Raw genomic sequence first — 16,257 nt, 5'->3', positions numbered from 1 at the left:
GATTAACACGACAATGATTTTGAAATATGAAGACATTATAAATGAAATGAAACTGAAAATGTGCATATGAAAACTATAATTAGCACGCAGATCGGTAGAAATTGTCAAATAAATTGGCATTGTACATGAGAAAGGTTTTTGAGTAGGTGGCCATTTAGTCTATTTACTAGCAACTTCAAGAGAGTAACGGCAGAATCTGTGAAAGCCAGCGGGAAGGGGAGAAGAATAGTTGGGTCAGGTTTTTTTCTTCTGGTTATCTAGATATCTGGCACCCTAGAGGCATTTGTCTTATTTCATCAAATCATAAGCTTAAAGAATCAGACAAGCTCACTGCATATAGTTGATTTTCTTAAAACACATAGGGAGTGTCTATATATGGAAAAACATTGATTGGTCGAAAGAACAGAATACTTTCGGTGGACCAAGATTGTTTTTGTCGGGTACAGCCCTAGAACAGTTACCCTCTTTTAGTTTCATAAACACAGTCATCTCCCCAAACATCACATCATAGGTCAGAAGAAAGTGGTACTTGTATGTTTTCAAAACATGTTCTGTATATTGCTCTTCACCTAAAGAAAACCAATGTGTCCTGGCTGGTTTAGGGGTAAAGCCCCAGCCTCTGACACATGTCTACTGTGTGGGCCTAGGTTCTAATCTGGCCTACTGGCCTCCATCTATCTCACTATCTGAAAATAAAATTATTTGAAAGAAAGGAAAGCAATCATATTAATTTCACCAATTTCTTGAGTGGATATTAGCAAGTCTGCATGCAATGTCTGTCACAGCACACGTAGACATCTGCCAGCGCTATATTTTTTTTAGGTTGAGATTTTCTCACTTAAAAGTCACAAAAGTCTAAACCTAAAAAAACAACAGCACAGCAGAAAGGCTGACTGTGGCACAAGAGAACCACTTCAGGATGTGGCATGATGGTTGTGTGGAATTCCTGTAAAGTTTGTTAGGTGGTTGTAAACAGAGGGGGAAAATAACACGCTGCAATTGAGCACACACACACACACACCAGGGGTGGGCAGTTATTTAAATATCAGAACGTATTTAGTATTCGATTACTTGTGAGAGTATTCAAAAGTTGCAATCTGGTGTAGCTAACTTCTTTACATCGATTTAAGTGCAGTGAAGACAGACACTACCAGATGAGATGATAGATAGACAAGAGTATTACTGCGCTAGGTTAACTTGCCAGTTTGGCTACTTTCTCATTTGTTCTTCCTCCGTATCACACACTGGCCCCTGCTCCTCTTTCGACCCCCCCCCCCCCCCCATCTGTTAAAACAACAAGCAGAGTTCACTGGCTCTTACCTGAGAGCACGAGCAAGCCCCAATTGAAGTAAAAATACATATATAATATTTAAAACATGCATTTCGACTATCCAGAAATCCCTAACAGACACACACACCACACACACACACAAAGTAGCAACAATAGACGACTGATGCATCAGCTCTACTCTTTCAAGACGACTCTTTCCAGAGGAACAAAGAGCCAGAGGAAAAAGAGAGCGATAGCCTACAAGAGTGGCAAAAGAAAAGGCTTCCTTTACCGTCCAGCAGCTCGTAGATCAGCACAAAGTTGTTCTTGATGTTCTCCTCGCTGATCTTGCCGAAGTAGGCCGTCATGACGTCGCACATCTTAAGATGAGATAAAAAGCAGATAGTTATTTAAGAAAATGTGATTGCTCCAGCCAATACATACAACGCCAACGAATGTACCTTGTAGAGGAACTCGAACACCATGGCGGCGTTGACATTCTGCTTGGTGACCGCCGCCAGCCAGATGTTGGAGCGCTTGACGTGGAAGAAGCTGGTGCGGGCGATGTTGGTGACCGGCGAGCGCACCTGCTGCCGCGCATGGATCACGTTCACGCGGAACGCATCCACCGCGTTGCGCCTGGACACACAAAGACAGGAAAGAAAAGGAGGGGGTCGTCAGGGACATTCAAAAGACCTTGAGCAGGAAGAGGAACAGAGAGTGTTAGAGACATTTATTAGGCAGGTAAAGATATGAGATGATTAAAAGTCAAAAAGGGGAAGAGTGAAAGAGGAAGAGGAGAAATAGATGACCACGAGATGCACCGAAGAAAGGAAACGGTAAGCTTACATCTGGAGAAAAAGAAAAACAGGCTTTAATGGGGGGTTGTCAATGTAGCTTGCATGCCGGCAAGACACTTCAGTCAGGAGATAATCAGTTGCCAGGCGAGCACATCATCTTACCTATTCCTACAGTATCCAATGGACAAAATGGTGGACATGGAGAGAAATGGCTCCAGCAAAAAGGGTGGACAGAAACACAAAAGACAAGGAGGAGGAGGAGCAGAAGGAGGTGGAGAATGAAGATTGGGAGAGAGACATCAGGGCAGAGGGTTAGAGTGACACACGAATGGCGGGCGCAAGCACAGGCACACCAGGGATTCCATTAGCTGGCAACTGCAGGCTTTTGGCTGATAAAAATAAATACAATTGTAGCCGGCATCCCAATTTCACGCTTCAGCACCATTCTCTCACTCCTTGTACGCAAAATAAAATATAAATAAAAAATATGCCTATAGCCTGGAATGTCCTCCGTGTGGACAAATGTTTTAATTGTAGCGGAGAAAGATGAGATTAATGTTGGTACGGCCAAATGCAGGCTACTGTGCATGTGGCCGTAGGGTGGTCACCAACCCGTCGCTATCCAAGGCATTCCTAATCCATCACCATACATTTCTGTAAAAAACATCAACGATAAACCTTGCATTCCTATTTTTTTTTTTTTTTTACCTCACACGGTTGGCGGTAGGTTTACCCGATTTAGCTGCCCCGTGCGCGGCAGGCCCAGAGAGCAAATCACTATAGAAATAATGTGGTGTGACTTGAGTTTCACCAAGTCACCAGACGGTCCATTTCCGGTCAGTATCAGCGGAGGGACGATGAGAGGCAAACCCTCAGTCTGCTGCTCTCTCCCTCCACTGAGACTGACCATCAGATACAGGCTCCATCAACCCAGTAAAATAAAATAAAAAGTGAATTATTAAAATGTATGCTCACTCAGCTGTGCTTAACAAGGAATACAACAACTGATCTATTACCCGGTGTGATCATATAGCCACGCAATGGCAGGGCAATTCAAGCAAAGCCAATATAAGTGTTTTGGGCCTATATCCTACTGAACACACCTAGGGCTGGGCGATTTTTGAATTAATTTGATTAATTCAAATGTATGTTTTTGCGCACTATTCCAAATGCCTGTATTGCAAGAATCAAGGTTTTGTTATTTTTTCTTTTATGTCTGCTTGTTCTCGTGTTGTATTTTTGGTCCAGTCCCTTTTGCTCCTCTGTGCTGTGTAAACCAGGTACGGCAGGTAGCCTAGCGGTTAACCTGTTACTCCTACCCCCTACTTTTTCGAACATTCTGTTAAAAATCGCGCAACATTTCAGCGCCCTGCTACTCATGCCAGGAATATAGTATATGCATTTGATTAGTATGTGTGGATAGAAAACACAGACGTTTATAAAACTGGTTAAATCACTGCTGTGACTATAACAGAACGTGCGTTTCATCGAAAAGTGCAGGAAAATCTGATAACTGAAAATGGAAATACATATCCATGCGCCACTTACAGGAATTGTTAAAGAAGAACCAAATTAAATGAAGCCGAGGTTGCAGTACCTACAGCTTCCACACGATGTCTAGAGTCGGATGTTTTGGTTGAGAAATATCCGGACATTTTTTCCAGACGGACACCTATAGAATTTACATCGCCTCCTGATGAATTTTATCGCTTATTAACGTGTACTAATACCTAAAGTTGCATTACAAAAGTATTTCGAAGTGTTTTGTGAAAGTTTATCGTCTACTTTTTTAATTTAAAAAAATGACGTTACGTTATGAAACGCTATTTTTTTGTTGTTTATCACAGTCTTCATAGATCAATATCTAGGCTATATATGGACCGATTTAATCGAAAAAAAGACCCAATAGTGATTATGGGACATCCAGGAGTGCCAACAAAGAAGATGGTCAAAGGTAATGAGAAAAACCTACACACACGTTTGATATATTTATCGAATATATATTTTAAAAACAACTTGAGGATGAATTATAAAAAACGTTTGACATGTTTCTGTGGACATTATGGATATTATTTGGAATATACGTCTGCGTTGTCGTGATCGCTCTTTCCTGTGGATTTCTGAACATAACGTATCATTTTGAGTAGAGCAGACATTTCCATATATTTTTGTTCGCTGTATGTGTGACATAACTCCACCAGTCCTATTTATGACAATTTACAAAAATTATACCTTTTTTTTCTCCTCCAAAAGTATATATATATTTTTTTTTTCATCAATTAGTACATTTTAACTGAGATTAAAACCAACTTTCTATAGCTTGTTTTAAAAATAAATATATTTTTGAGATGATTTCATTTTTCAAATAACCGAAAGTGAGCAGTTGTAATCTGAATAAAGGGAAAAAAAGCCATTCTTGAACACGGGGTGAGCCTTTCTTACTAAACTACTAGAAAACCAGTTCGGATTTAAGTATAACTTTTGTATGACTGAAACCTTTACTGAGAGGTCTAATGCTTTAATATTTAATAATTTCTGTCCTCTGAATTCATATTCATTATATAAATAGGCCCGTTTAATTTTGTCTGGCTTGCCATTCCAAATAAAATTGCATATTTTTTGCTCATAAAATTTAAGAAACAAGTCGTTAGGCAGGGCCATACACAAATAAGTAAACTGGGATATGACTAGAGTTAATAAAGGAGATTTTTCCACAAATAGGCAGGTCTTTTCCTGTCCATGGTAGCAAGATCTTGTCTATTTTTGCTAACTTTCTATTCAAATGTATTGTAGTGAGAATTTCTTTCCTTTGGGATATGAAGACCGATTACTTCACCGTCAAACCATTTTATTAGTAAACTACACATTGGTATATGGGTCAAAATAAAACAATAGGTCCCCCTCTTTGTGAGGCATTAGAAAACCTCCCTGGTCTTTGTGGTTGACAATCACTACTAGACTGTGGGACCTTACATATAATTGTATGTGTGGGTTACAGAGATTAGGTTGTCATTCAAAAATGATGTTAAACAGTATTATTGAATCCATGCAACTTATTATTTGACTTGTTAACCTGTTACTCCTACCCCCTACTTTTTGAAACATTCTGTTAAAAATCGCGCAACATTTCAGCGCCCTGCTGCTCATGCCAGGAATATAGGATATGTATATGATTAGTATGTGTGGATAGAAAACACTCAGACGTTTATAAAACTGGTTAAATCAAGGCTGTGACTATAACAGAACGTGTGTTTCATCGAAAAGCGCAGGAAAATCTGATCACTGAAAATGGAAATATATATCCATCCGCCACTTCAACCCATTGATAAAGGCGAACCACAATAATTGGGGCTGAGGTTGCAATACCTACAGCTTCCACACGATGTCAACAGTCTTGTCATTTGCCTAGGCTTTGTGTCTTGGTCAAACGAAGAAGAGACAAGCCATTTCTTCCGGTCTCCGACCGGATATTTTGGTTGAGATTTACCCGGACCTTATTTCCAGACGGACAGCTCAAGAATATACATCGCCTCGTGATTAATTTGGTTGCTTATTAACGTGTACTAATACCTAAAGTTGCATTACAAAAGTATTTCGAAGTGTTTTGTGAAAGTTTATCGTCAACTTTATTAATTTAAAAAAATGACGTTACGTTATAAGATGCTATTTTTTTTCCGTTTATCACACAGTCTTCATAGATCGATATCTAGGCTATATATGGACCGATTTAATCGAAAAAAAGACCCAATAGTGATAATGGGACATCTAGGAGTGCCAACAAAGAAGATGGTCAAAGGTAATGAATGTTTTATATTTTATTTGTGCGGTTTGTGTAGCGACGACTATGCTAATTATTTTGTTTACGTCCCCTGCGGGTCTTTTGGGGTGTTACATGCTATCAGATAATAGCTTCTCATGCTTTCGCCGAAAAGCATTTTAAAAATATGACTTGTTGCCTGGATTCACAACGAGTGCAGCTTTAATTCAATACCCTGCATGTGTATTTTAATGAACGTTTGAGTTTTAACTAGTACTATTAGCATTTAGCGTCGCGCATTTGCATTTCCAGATGTCTAGATGGGACGCCTGCGTGTCAGGTAGGAGCAAGAGGTTAAGCCCATTTTTACTCCTGAACATATTTAGGCTTGCCATAACAAAGGGGTTGAATACTTATTGACAAGACATTTCAGCTTTTTATTTTTATTAATTTGTACAAATTTCAAAAAACATAATTTCACTTTGACATTATGGGTTATTGTGTGTAGTGACACACTGTATGCATTAATTAATCAATTATACAAATCATACAATCAATTTAGATTTTTTTTGACCAATCTAACTACAAAATAACAATGGTGATAGGATAAATCTATTGATGAACTGGGTAAATCAAGATGCTGTCTCGGCCTATTCACAATACAGGTAAATGCTTATTGTTCAATAGGAGTGTGTGCATGCATTGACTTATTGAGGTTGTTTTAGATGATTTCATGGGGCTACAGATGAGAAACAATCACTGCCATTAAGGACTTATTTTATTGGCAACTGCTAGGAGAACATATTATTTTATCAAAAACATTTGCATAGAAGAAGCAATCTCTTTTATAAAAGTGTGCACTGTCTAAGAAAGTAAAGACGTCATTCGCAAGGCAGAATGTGGTTATGGAATCTAGTAGAAATCAGACGGAGGCGAGGGAGACAATGAAATGAATGAGTTTTTGGTGGCAAGGTAGACTAAGTTAATTAAGAATGTTTTTGATGACAAATAGCTTTGAAATCAGTTTTCTTTGGGTACTAGGGTAGGGAATTCAGATGTAAGCTAACAAGGAAAGTATGCCCACAATTAAAGCAGGAAGATACTGTGATAATCTGTATGGACATTGTTTTGCGAACAGTAATTAACAGTTTCAACATTTCTTCACGTTTTGCATTATTCAAGTGTTTGTGAAGCATTAGTGGGGAGCTAACAATGCAGCCCAGACAGCCCGCAATGAATGACTAAGTGGAGCATGCACTTTCCTCTTCACGCTATGAAGTGGATGCGCTGATCGACAGACTTGATCCTTTCAATCACGTGAGACATTTGACAGAAGTACAGAACGTAACAAAAATGTTAGTACCGAACCGTTTCATTTTGTTAATCGAAAAATTACTGAAGTTTCGGTATACCATGCAACACTACTCTGTGGACTCACCCTATGTCATCACGGTAGACGCGGGAGATCAGCACCTCCCCCTTGTGGTTGTAGATGAACAATCCTCCAATCATGATGGCAGCCTCTCAGTCATAACAGGCCATGAGTAGTGACTGCATGGGGGAGAGATAGAGTAGGGAAGTGATCAGCAGGCAGTACAACAATAAAAAATCAGAGGGGGAAAAAGGCTTCTTGAAGAAACATCTTCTTGGGTCAGGAGGAATTCAGAAAGAAATCATATATCTGACTGAAGAGGCAGAGAGAGAGACTATTACATCCATCTCTAGATACTACTATGCAGGAAAGGAGTAGTTTAACAAAAGTACATGATCCATAACAAGAAAAGCCCTGGATTAACTAATCCTCTCCTTCCCCTTCCTCAGGAAGACCAATAAAATAGGCCTAGACCAGATTACTGCTCCTATAGCTAATACACAGAAAACAAGAGGGGAATCAAGGTGTTCATTAGGCCCCAAAATAAAGCTGACTGAAACAGGGTTGGTTCTACCTAAACCCCCAATAACAAATACGCGCCCTAATGAACACAACCCTAGAGGAGCAATGTCATATAGGCTAATTTGTTAATGAATTAAAAACATGCCTACCCTTTCATTCGACCTTCAGGTGCCATAGGAAGCACATTTTCAATTCATGTCATGATTGAACTGAATTCGGCTCAGATTGAAGGACCCCCCCCCACCCCCTTTACCTCTATCTCTCAGACTATTCAGAAGGACACATCCAAAAGCTTACAGAACTCATTTGACCCTTATATCTATTCAAACATCATGAAGCCAGACTGATAGAGTTGCCATATGCAAGTCAGCATAATAGCCTAGTGTGTGTGAATGTGTGTGTTCCACAAGATCTGACCTTATGTCTCTCTCACTCCAAGGTCAGTGTGACCGGGTCTGTCTGCCGATTAAGTACCGCTGCGTGTGGTCATAGCCTATGACAAAGTTCTAGCAGTGTCAGATCCCGGTGACTAACCAATAGGAACATGGCCGGCACAGAGTATGCACACAATAATATGTTTATTGTGAATAGTCAGATGAATATAATAGCTTGATTTAAACGCTTAGCCTACATGCTGTGCAAGAAGAACGATGTCCCTAATAATGTTGTTTACACGACACACCTGAAATCAAGCTACCTGATGGGATTATAAATCAAAATAAAACATGAATTGGGGAAGAAGACAAGAAGAAATCTTGGCCTGGCAGATAAAAGCTGAGGAGAATTTGAGAACCATCAACTCTATTGAAACACAGAATGGTCAAGTGTCTCACAACCCGGAAGAGATGAATGATTCATTTAAACAATACTATTCTAAGTTATACACTTCTGATGGAACCAGTAATGATAGACACATTTCTGTCAATTATTGAACTACCGCCCCTCACACAGGAAGACCAAAACGAACGCCCATTTACAAAAACAGACATTCGAAAAGGCCATTTCCTCTCTACAATCCAGCTAATCACCAGGAGACGATGGCTTTCCCCCAGGGTTTTATAAGGAGTTTAAAGATTAGCTTATTCCTCTCTTGATGGATGTTCTAAATGTATCTGCTGAGACGCAGAGTCTAACAGACTCCTTTTCCACGGCTATAATAACAGTTATACATTTTTTTTTAATTAAGATCCTCTACAATGTTCTTCCTATAGGCCGATCTCGCTCCTCAATGCCAACTATAAATTGATTTCTAAGGTGATGGCAAATATTGTCCTAATATATTAGCCAAATCTGATTAACACCGATCAAACAGGTTTTATACAGAAAATATCCTCCACCAATAATTTGCACATCTTATTCAACGCAATTCACATGGCCAGTGTGAGGAGCGATCCTAGTATAGCAGTATCTTTAGACGCTGAAAAGGCCTTTGATAGGCTGGAGTGGCCATACCTATTCAAGGTACTGGCAAAATTGAGCCTTGGTCCTTCGTTTGTCAACTGGGTTAAAATAAAGGGCGTTCTGGTGGGCCAGATAACGCATAAGATCTCATTGTTCGCAGACAACATCATTTTGTTCCTCTCTCACCCGACCGGATCTCTCTCAAAACTACAGACGCTTTTGGGTACATACAGCTCAGGTTACAAAGTCAACATGGACAAAAGTCTAATACTTCCACTGACTCACTTTGACTATAGCATCTGTGAACGAACGGGTCCGTTCAGATGGTCGCCACAGGGGTTCAAATATCTAGGAATCACAGTTGATAATGACTTCAAAATTTGTACAAGCTTAACTACTCTGCCTTGGTTCATAAGGCGGTGGATGACTTGAATAGATGGATAGATCTGCCTCTCATATCATTTGGGAGAATTATCTGTATTAAGATGAACGTTCTGCCTAAAATGATGTACCTATTTTAATCTTTACGAATAACCTGACCCGAGAGTTTCTTTAAGGGTGGCAGGGCAGCCTAGTAGTTAGAGCATTAGACTAGTAACCAGAAGGTTAACGTGGGATTATAGTCTAGGTCTCTGCCTACCAAATTTCAAGATGCATTACTGGGAAGCGCAAATTTTATTAATTTCATTCCTATTTGAAACTGAACCAGCCCCTTCTTGGACTCAGATGGAAATGTTTGCTCTTCATGAAGAAGTTGGGAGTAATAGTATCTACAAGTGGAACCCCAAGACTACATCAACAAAAACCAGCAATACCTGTACCATCAATTTAGATCTTGGTATAAAATTCGTAAGTTCTTTGGTCTGAAAGAAGACTTGTCATCCAAAACACCCCTGTGGCAAAACAGACTCCTGCCAATGATCTTGGATAGCAAAACAATTTGTGAAGGGAGAAGGGAATGAGAAGGGAATAACGCATTTAGAACATTGTTATATAGATGGGGTACTTATTTCATTTGAGCAACTAAAAGCAAAATATTAGTTATACAATTATCATTTATTTTGTTATTTACAGTTAAACCTTTCTCAGAAGCACTTTTGGATATATGACTTTACCAAACCTATCAAGCATTGAACAACTACTCCATGATAACAATGACACATATAGATTTATATCCAGAGTGTACTCATTGCTAATGCAACAATGCCCAAAACAAGATGTACATAAGTCGAGAGAGTGATGGAAATACTACAATTGATGAGGGTCTATGGTCGGACGTATGCCAAGATAGTGTGTCAGCGACCATCAACTCTAGATTAGAGGTCGACCATGGCCGGGCCGATTAATTAGGGCCGATTTTCACGTTTTCATAACAATCGGTAATCTGCATTTTTGGGTGCCGATTATGGCTGATTACATTGCAATCCACGAGGAGATTGCGTGACAGGCTGACCACCTGTTACGCGAGTGCAGCAAGGAGTATTAAAATATACTATATTTTATATACTATAAAAATATTACTATTTTTGAAGATTACCTATGCTTTTAGAAATAAATTAAACTACCTTGTGAAAATATGGCAACCATTCCTGGACTATATGAAAACACTTCCATTGAGGTTGGTGGAGGTGAGCTTCTAGATCGATGCAGCGATTTTCTCTCTGCAATGTACTGTTTGTATTGTTTTGTGTACATGTCGGTATCTCTTGTCATTTGTCTTATTTAGTCATTTGTATTATTACTATTCTAATTTAACTCATTTGTCATCGTTTTAAGTCATTTTATTTTGGGGGTGGTGAGGATTGATTTACTTTTTGTCGTAGCATTTACTCTTACTGTGTTGTATTGTTCTGTTGTTGAATAATTGAAAATATATATTAAAAAATGTGAAGTAAGACTTGAACTTGTAAATGTTCATTCATAGTCGTAACATAGGGTTTGTACGTTGACAGATCTAATTTAACATTTACGTTTCAAGTTTCGAGCATGGCTTTTCTTACGATCCTAACAATGTACGTATGGATTTTCTTACGATCCTAAATGATATGTACGTTCAACCTTTTGGCAGCCATCTCTCTCCGTAGTCGCACCGCATGAGGCAAATGGTGGTCACACTAGATACCGACTGGTTTTCTGGTCCACGCCCCTACCTTTAAGGTATCTGTCACCAACAGATGCATATCTGTATTCCTATTCCCAAATCAAACTGTATTTGTCACACACACCAAATACAATAGGTATAGATCTTACAGCGAAATGCTTACTTACAAGCCCTTAACCAACAATGCAGTTTTATGAAGAAAACCCAGAAGTAAAAGTAAAGCTACAGTAAAATAACAATAGTGAGGCTATGTACAGGTGGTATTGGTACAGAGTCAATGGTCGAGGTAACATATACATGTAGGTAGCGTTATTAAAGTGACTGCATACATAATAACAGAGAGTAGTATCAGCATAAAGGGGGGGATAGAAGCTGCAAATAGTCTGGGTAGCCATTTGATTAGATGTTCAGGAGTCTTATGGTTTGGGGGTAGAAGCAGTTTAGAAGCCTCTTGGACCTAGATACCTCTTGGACCTTCGGTACCAGTCATGTGAAATCCATACATTAGGGCCTTATTTTAATTGACCGATTTTCCTTATATGAACTGTAACAGGGACATCTTTGAAATGGTTGCGTTTATATATTTTTTTCAGTATAATTAGCACATTTTCTTCCCTTTTAACTGCATTGTTGTCAAAGGCCTCGTACATAAACGGTTGTTTTCGGCGCATGTGACAAATACAATTTTATTTGAGGATCCATCCGTTCAAAGACTGGAGAACCAGCGGGATCAACACTGAGATCCCATCGAATTACTAATTCCATGCATCAACGTGTCTTCGGCGTTCTAGAATAGTCTAGCAGCTAATATTAGCCAGTTAACCTTCATAACAACTGAACGCATTTGGTATTGTGTCTATTTTAACAACTTGAGATTGCAATGGCCTGTGAACATCATCAGTGGCAAGGGGGCAGATACATGAAATACGCGTTAGAATGTCGTTATCACATCGATTCGCATGGGGATGCAGCAAACCAAGGTACCTCGCTCACTAATGTCAGCTAACGTAAGAGGTTTTGAAATGAGCCATCTAGCTCAAATCTACTAGTACTACTGTACTGCTAGAGGTCTGCCTGACCGGAAAACTAGCTACTGTAGCCAGCTAACGTTAACCGTCACCGATAACTAGCTATACAGTTTGTAGCCATCGCCGTTAGGGTATTCTGTCCTATTGTGTATTCCCATAACTATACCGTTTTTTCAACACCACACAACACAGTCCTTGGTTCCAAATTGCCTTTTAATATAATCTTGCTAGCATGCGAAATGTGGCTAATTAGCTAGCATGCTAACGTTACCATTGTCACGACTCGTTTGCTCTCCGTCTCGGTCAAATTTCTACTGCATTGCTCCTGTTCTCACCGGTCTACCTCGCATTCACCTGAAGCTGTACCGGCCAATTTATCCGAAAAGCAGCAAATACGTGTCCAAAAAGCAGTCATTTTGAAACAGGATGGTTAAGATCAAGGTTTTTTATTTCACTCACCTTTTTACTCCAATTCAAGATGTCGACCGCTCGTAGCTCCGAAGAGACTCACTGTCAATTGACAATGAAGCGGATTATAGGGCAGTGAAGGACCCACAACTACTAACCCTGCTGGATTTATAGATTTCAACGGTCGTATTGCTTTATCAAGACTAGCATGTACTGTAATGGCATTGGATGTTCCCCAAGCAACAATGAAAGTAGTAGACATTCAACTTTTAGATTTAGTTTGGAGGAATAAACCACACTATTTTAAAAAAAGGGTATTAGGTACAACCTTTAACCCGGCCCAATTTGCAAAACCTGGTTGAAAAGATGTATGAGGTATTTTTATGGTCTTTTTAACGTATTTTTACTGACCGGAATATTACGTTTTTTCCTGAACACCATACCACCAGTTGGTCATAATTGTGACCTCTTTCTGACCAGATGGTCATAATTCGGACCACTAAGTTATGTGCTATATTAGGAAGCCTACTGGTCATAGTTAAATAAGCAATATGCAGAAATCGCTCCGCCATTTCCTGGTTGTTTAAATTCTAATAGTTAGCCTAATTTCAGTTTATGTGACAAAACAGTCATTGTGCAGAAAATCTTTGTAACATTTAAACCGCTGTGAAATTTTCCATAACCAAAAATATTGTATTTTCAGCTTTTTCAAACTGGTGTACAAACCAAAAGTAAAAGACACAAAACTGACATTTAAGAACGGGGAGCATAGAAAAAGTGCACATAGAATATATCTCCAGCTTCTTAGATTTGTTTTCAACTTGCTCATATACATCCTTTGCGTCCTTCTCCTCCATGCCAGTCAGGGGAATATTTTTAGGACTTTCCAGAAGGCCCGCAACACATTAATCTCCTGGATTTTCTGACTTTCATGACATTAACAGTAAACATAAAAAGATAACTAATTAAATTAAGGATTGGCATAATATGGGCATGCAGGACACGACAGAACAGTAACGCACAGTAAAATATCTTCAACAGTCAGAATCTACTAAAGGTGGTAGCAAAGGCATGTTTGCTCCTCTTTCCCTTCATATTGAAGTGGGACATTAATTCATTGGTCATCAATCTGAAAGAAAAAGGATATCAAAATTAGACAGTATTTGGATAATGACCATTTTTAAATGGTGAAGTTTGGCTTAATCCTAATAATATAATAATAATAATATATGCCATTTAGCAGACGCTTTTATCCAAAGCGACTTACAGTCATGTGTGCATACATTCTACGTACATGTTGTAATATTCAAACGACATTTTATAAACACTCCGCTCCATAATCCTGAGGACGTTGACCCGGACAGAGGTTCCCCCAGTTGAGGACAGCTTGGCAGTCTTAAAAGAAGAAAGTTAAATGCAAAAATTATAGTACACTATATATTCAAAAGTATGTGGACATACTTTCAAATTTGTGGATTTTTCTATTTCAGGCACAACAGTTGCTGACAGTTGTATAAAATCGAGCACACAGCCATTCAATCTCCATACAAAAACATTGTCAGTAGAATGGCCTTACTGAAGAGCTCAGTGACTTTCAACGTGGCACCATCATAGGATGCCACCTTTCCAAGAAGTCAGTCTGTCAAATTTCTGCCCTGCTGAAGCTGCCCCAGTCAACTGTAAGTGCTGTTTTAAGGAGCAACAGCAGCTCAACCGCGAAGTGGTAGGCAGCACAAGCTTACAGAACGGGACAACCGAGTGCTGAAGCACGTAGCACATAAAAATCGCCTGTCTTCAGTTGCAACACTCACTACCAAGTTCCTGAAATGGGTTTCCATGACTGAGCAGCCGCACGGCTGGAGTGGTGTAAAGCTAAATGCCATTGAACTCTGGAGGAGTGGAAACGTTCTCCTGAGTGATGAATCACGTTTCACCAGTTTGACGGACAAATTTGGGTTTGGTGGATGCCGGGAGAATGCTACCTGCCCGAATGCATAGTGCCAAATGTAAAGTTGGTGGAGGAGGAGTAATGGGTCTGGGGCTGTTTTTCATGTTTCGGGCTAGGCCCCTTAGTTCCAGTGAAGGGAAATCTTAACGCTTCAGCATACAATGACATTCTAGAGGATTCTGTGCTTCCAAATTTGGGTCAACAGTTTGGGGAAGGCGAGGTCCATACAGAAATGGTTTGTCGAGATTGGTGTGGATGAACTTAACTGGCCTGCACAGAGCCCTGACCTCAACACCATGGAACACCTTTGGGATTAATTGGAACACCGACCGCAATCCAGGCCTAATCGCCCAACCTCATTAATGCTCTTGTGGCTGAATGGAAGCAAGTCCCCGCAGCAGTCTTCCAACATCTAGTGGAAAGCCTCCTTAGAAGAGTGCCCATTTTAATGCCCATGGTTTTGGAATGAGATGTTCAACGAGAAGGTGTACACATACTTTTGGTCATGTAGTGTATACAGTGGGGCAAAAAAGTCAGTCATTTAGTCAGCCACCAATTGTGCAAGTTCTCCCACTTAAAAAGATGAGAGAGGCCTGTAATTTTCATCACAGATACACTTCAACTATGACAGACACAATTAGAAAAAAATCCAGAAAATCACATTGTAGATTTTTTATGAATTTATTTGCAAATTATGGTGGAAAATACGTATTTGGTCACCTACAAACAAGCAAGATTTCTGGCTCTCACAGACCTGTAACCTTTTATTTAAGAGGCTCCTCTGTCCTCCACTCGTTACCTGTATTAATGGCACCTGTTTGAACTTGTTATCAGTATAAAAGACACCTTTCCACAACCTCAAACAGTCACACTCCAAACTCCACTATGACCAAGACCAAAGAGCTGTCAAAGGACACCAGAAACAAAATTGTAGACCTGCACCAGGCTGGGAAGACTGAATCTGCAATAGGTAAGCAGCTTGGTTTGAAGAAAACAACTCTGGGAGTAATTATTAGGAAATGGAAGACATACGTACAAGACCACTGATAATCTCCCTCGATCTGGGGCTCCATGCAAGATCTCACCCCGTGGGGTCAAAATGATCACAAGAACGGTGAGCAAAAATCCCAGAACCACACGGGAGGACATAGTGAATGACCTGCAGAGAGCTGGGACCAAAGTAACAAAGCCTAACATCAGTAACACACTACGCCGCCAGGGACTCAAATCCTGCAGTGCCAGACGTGTCCCCCTGCTTAAGCCAGTAGATGTCCAGGCCCGTCTGAAGTTTGCTAGAGAGCATTTGGATGATCCAGAAGAAGATTGGGAGAATATCATATGGTCAGATGAAACCAAAATAGAACTTCTTGGTAAAAACTCAACTTGTCGTGTTTAGAGGACAAAGAATGCTGAGTTGCATCCAAAGAACACCATACCTAATGTGAAGCATGGGGGTGGAAACATTATGCTTTGGGGCTGTTTTTCTGCAAAGGGACTAGGACGACTGATCCGTGTAAAGGAAAGAATGAATGGGGCCATGTATCATCAGATTTTGAGTGAAAACCTCCTTCAATCAGCAAGGGCATTGATGATGAAACGTGGCTGGGTCTTTCAGCATGACAATGATCCCAAACACACCGCCCGGGCAAC

At 39.9% G+C, this 16,257-nt stretch overlaps 1 protein-coding gene across 2 annotated transcripts in view; it reads right to left on the bottom strand.

The window, feature by feature from the left end:
- The window catches only part of LOC123993128 (AP-2 complex subunit mu-B-like), a 39,129-nt gene extending 26,213 nt beyond the window's left edge, over nt 1-12,916 (bottom strand). The window contains exons 1-4 of one of the 2 annotated variants that reach the window (XM_046294952.1): nt 12,711-12,916; nt 7,266-7,378; nt 1,732-1,909; nt 1,563-1,650 (exon numbers count right to left, since the gene is read on the bottom strand). In XM_046294952.1, coding sequence (XP_046150908.1) covers nt 1,563-1,650; nt 1,732-1,909; nt 7,266-7,339 — 340 coding nt within the window. In that variant the 5' untranslated portion in view covers nt 7,340-7,378; nt 12,711-12,916. The remainder of the gene's footprint in view (nt 1-1,562; nt 1,651-1,731; nt 1,910-7,265; nt 7,379-12,710) is intronic. The other variant, XM_046294953.1, reaches the window with a different exon arrangement.
- Nucleotides 12,917-16,257: the final 3,341 nt, after the last annotated feature.

The sequence above is a fragment of the Oncorhynchus gorbuscha genome, linkage group LG13 (genome assembly GCF_021184085.1).
Source record: "Oncorhynchus gorbuscha isolate QuinsamMale2020 ecotype Even-year linkage group LG13, OgorEven_v1.0, whole genome shotgun sequence".
Taxonomy (NCBI): Eukaryota; Metazoa; Chordata; class Actinopteri; order Salmoniformes; family Salmonidae; genus Oncorhynchus; species Oncorhynchus gorbuscha.
This window is presented reverse-complemented; position numbering and strand designations above follow the sequence as displayed.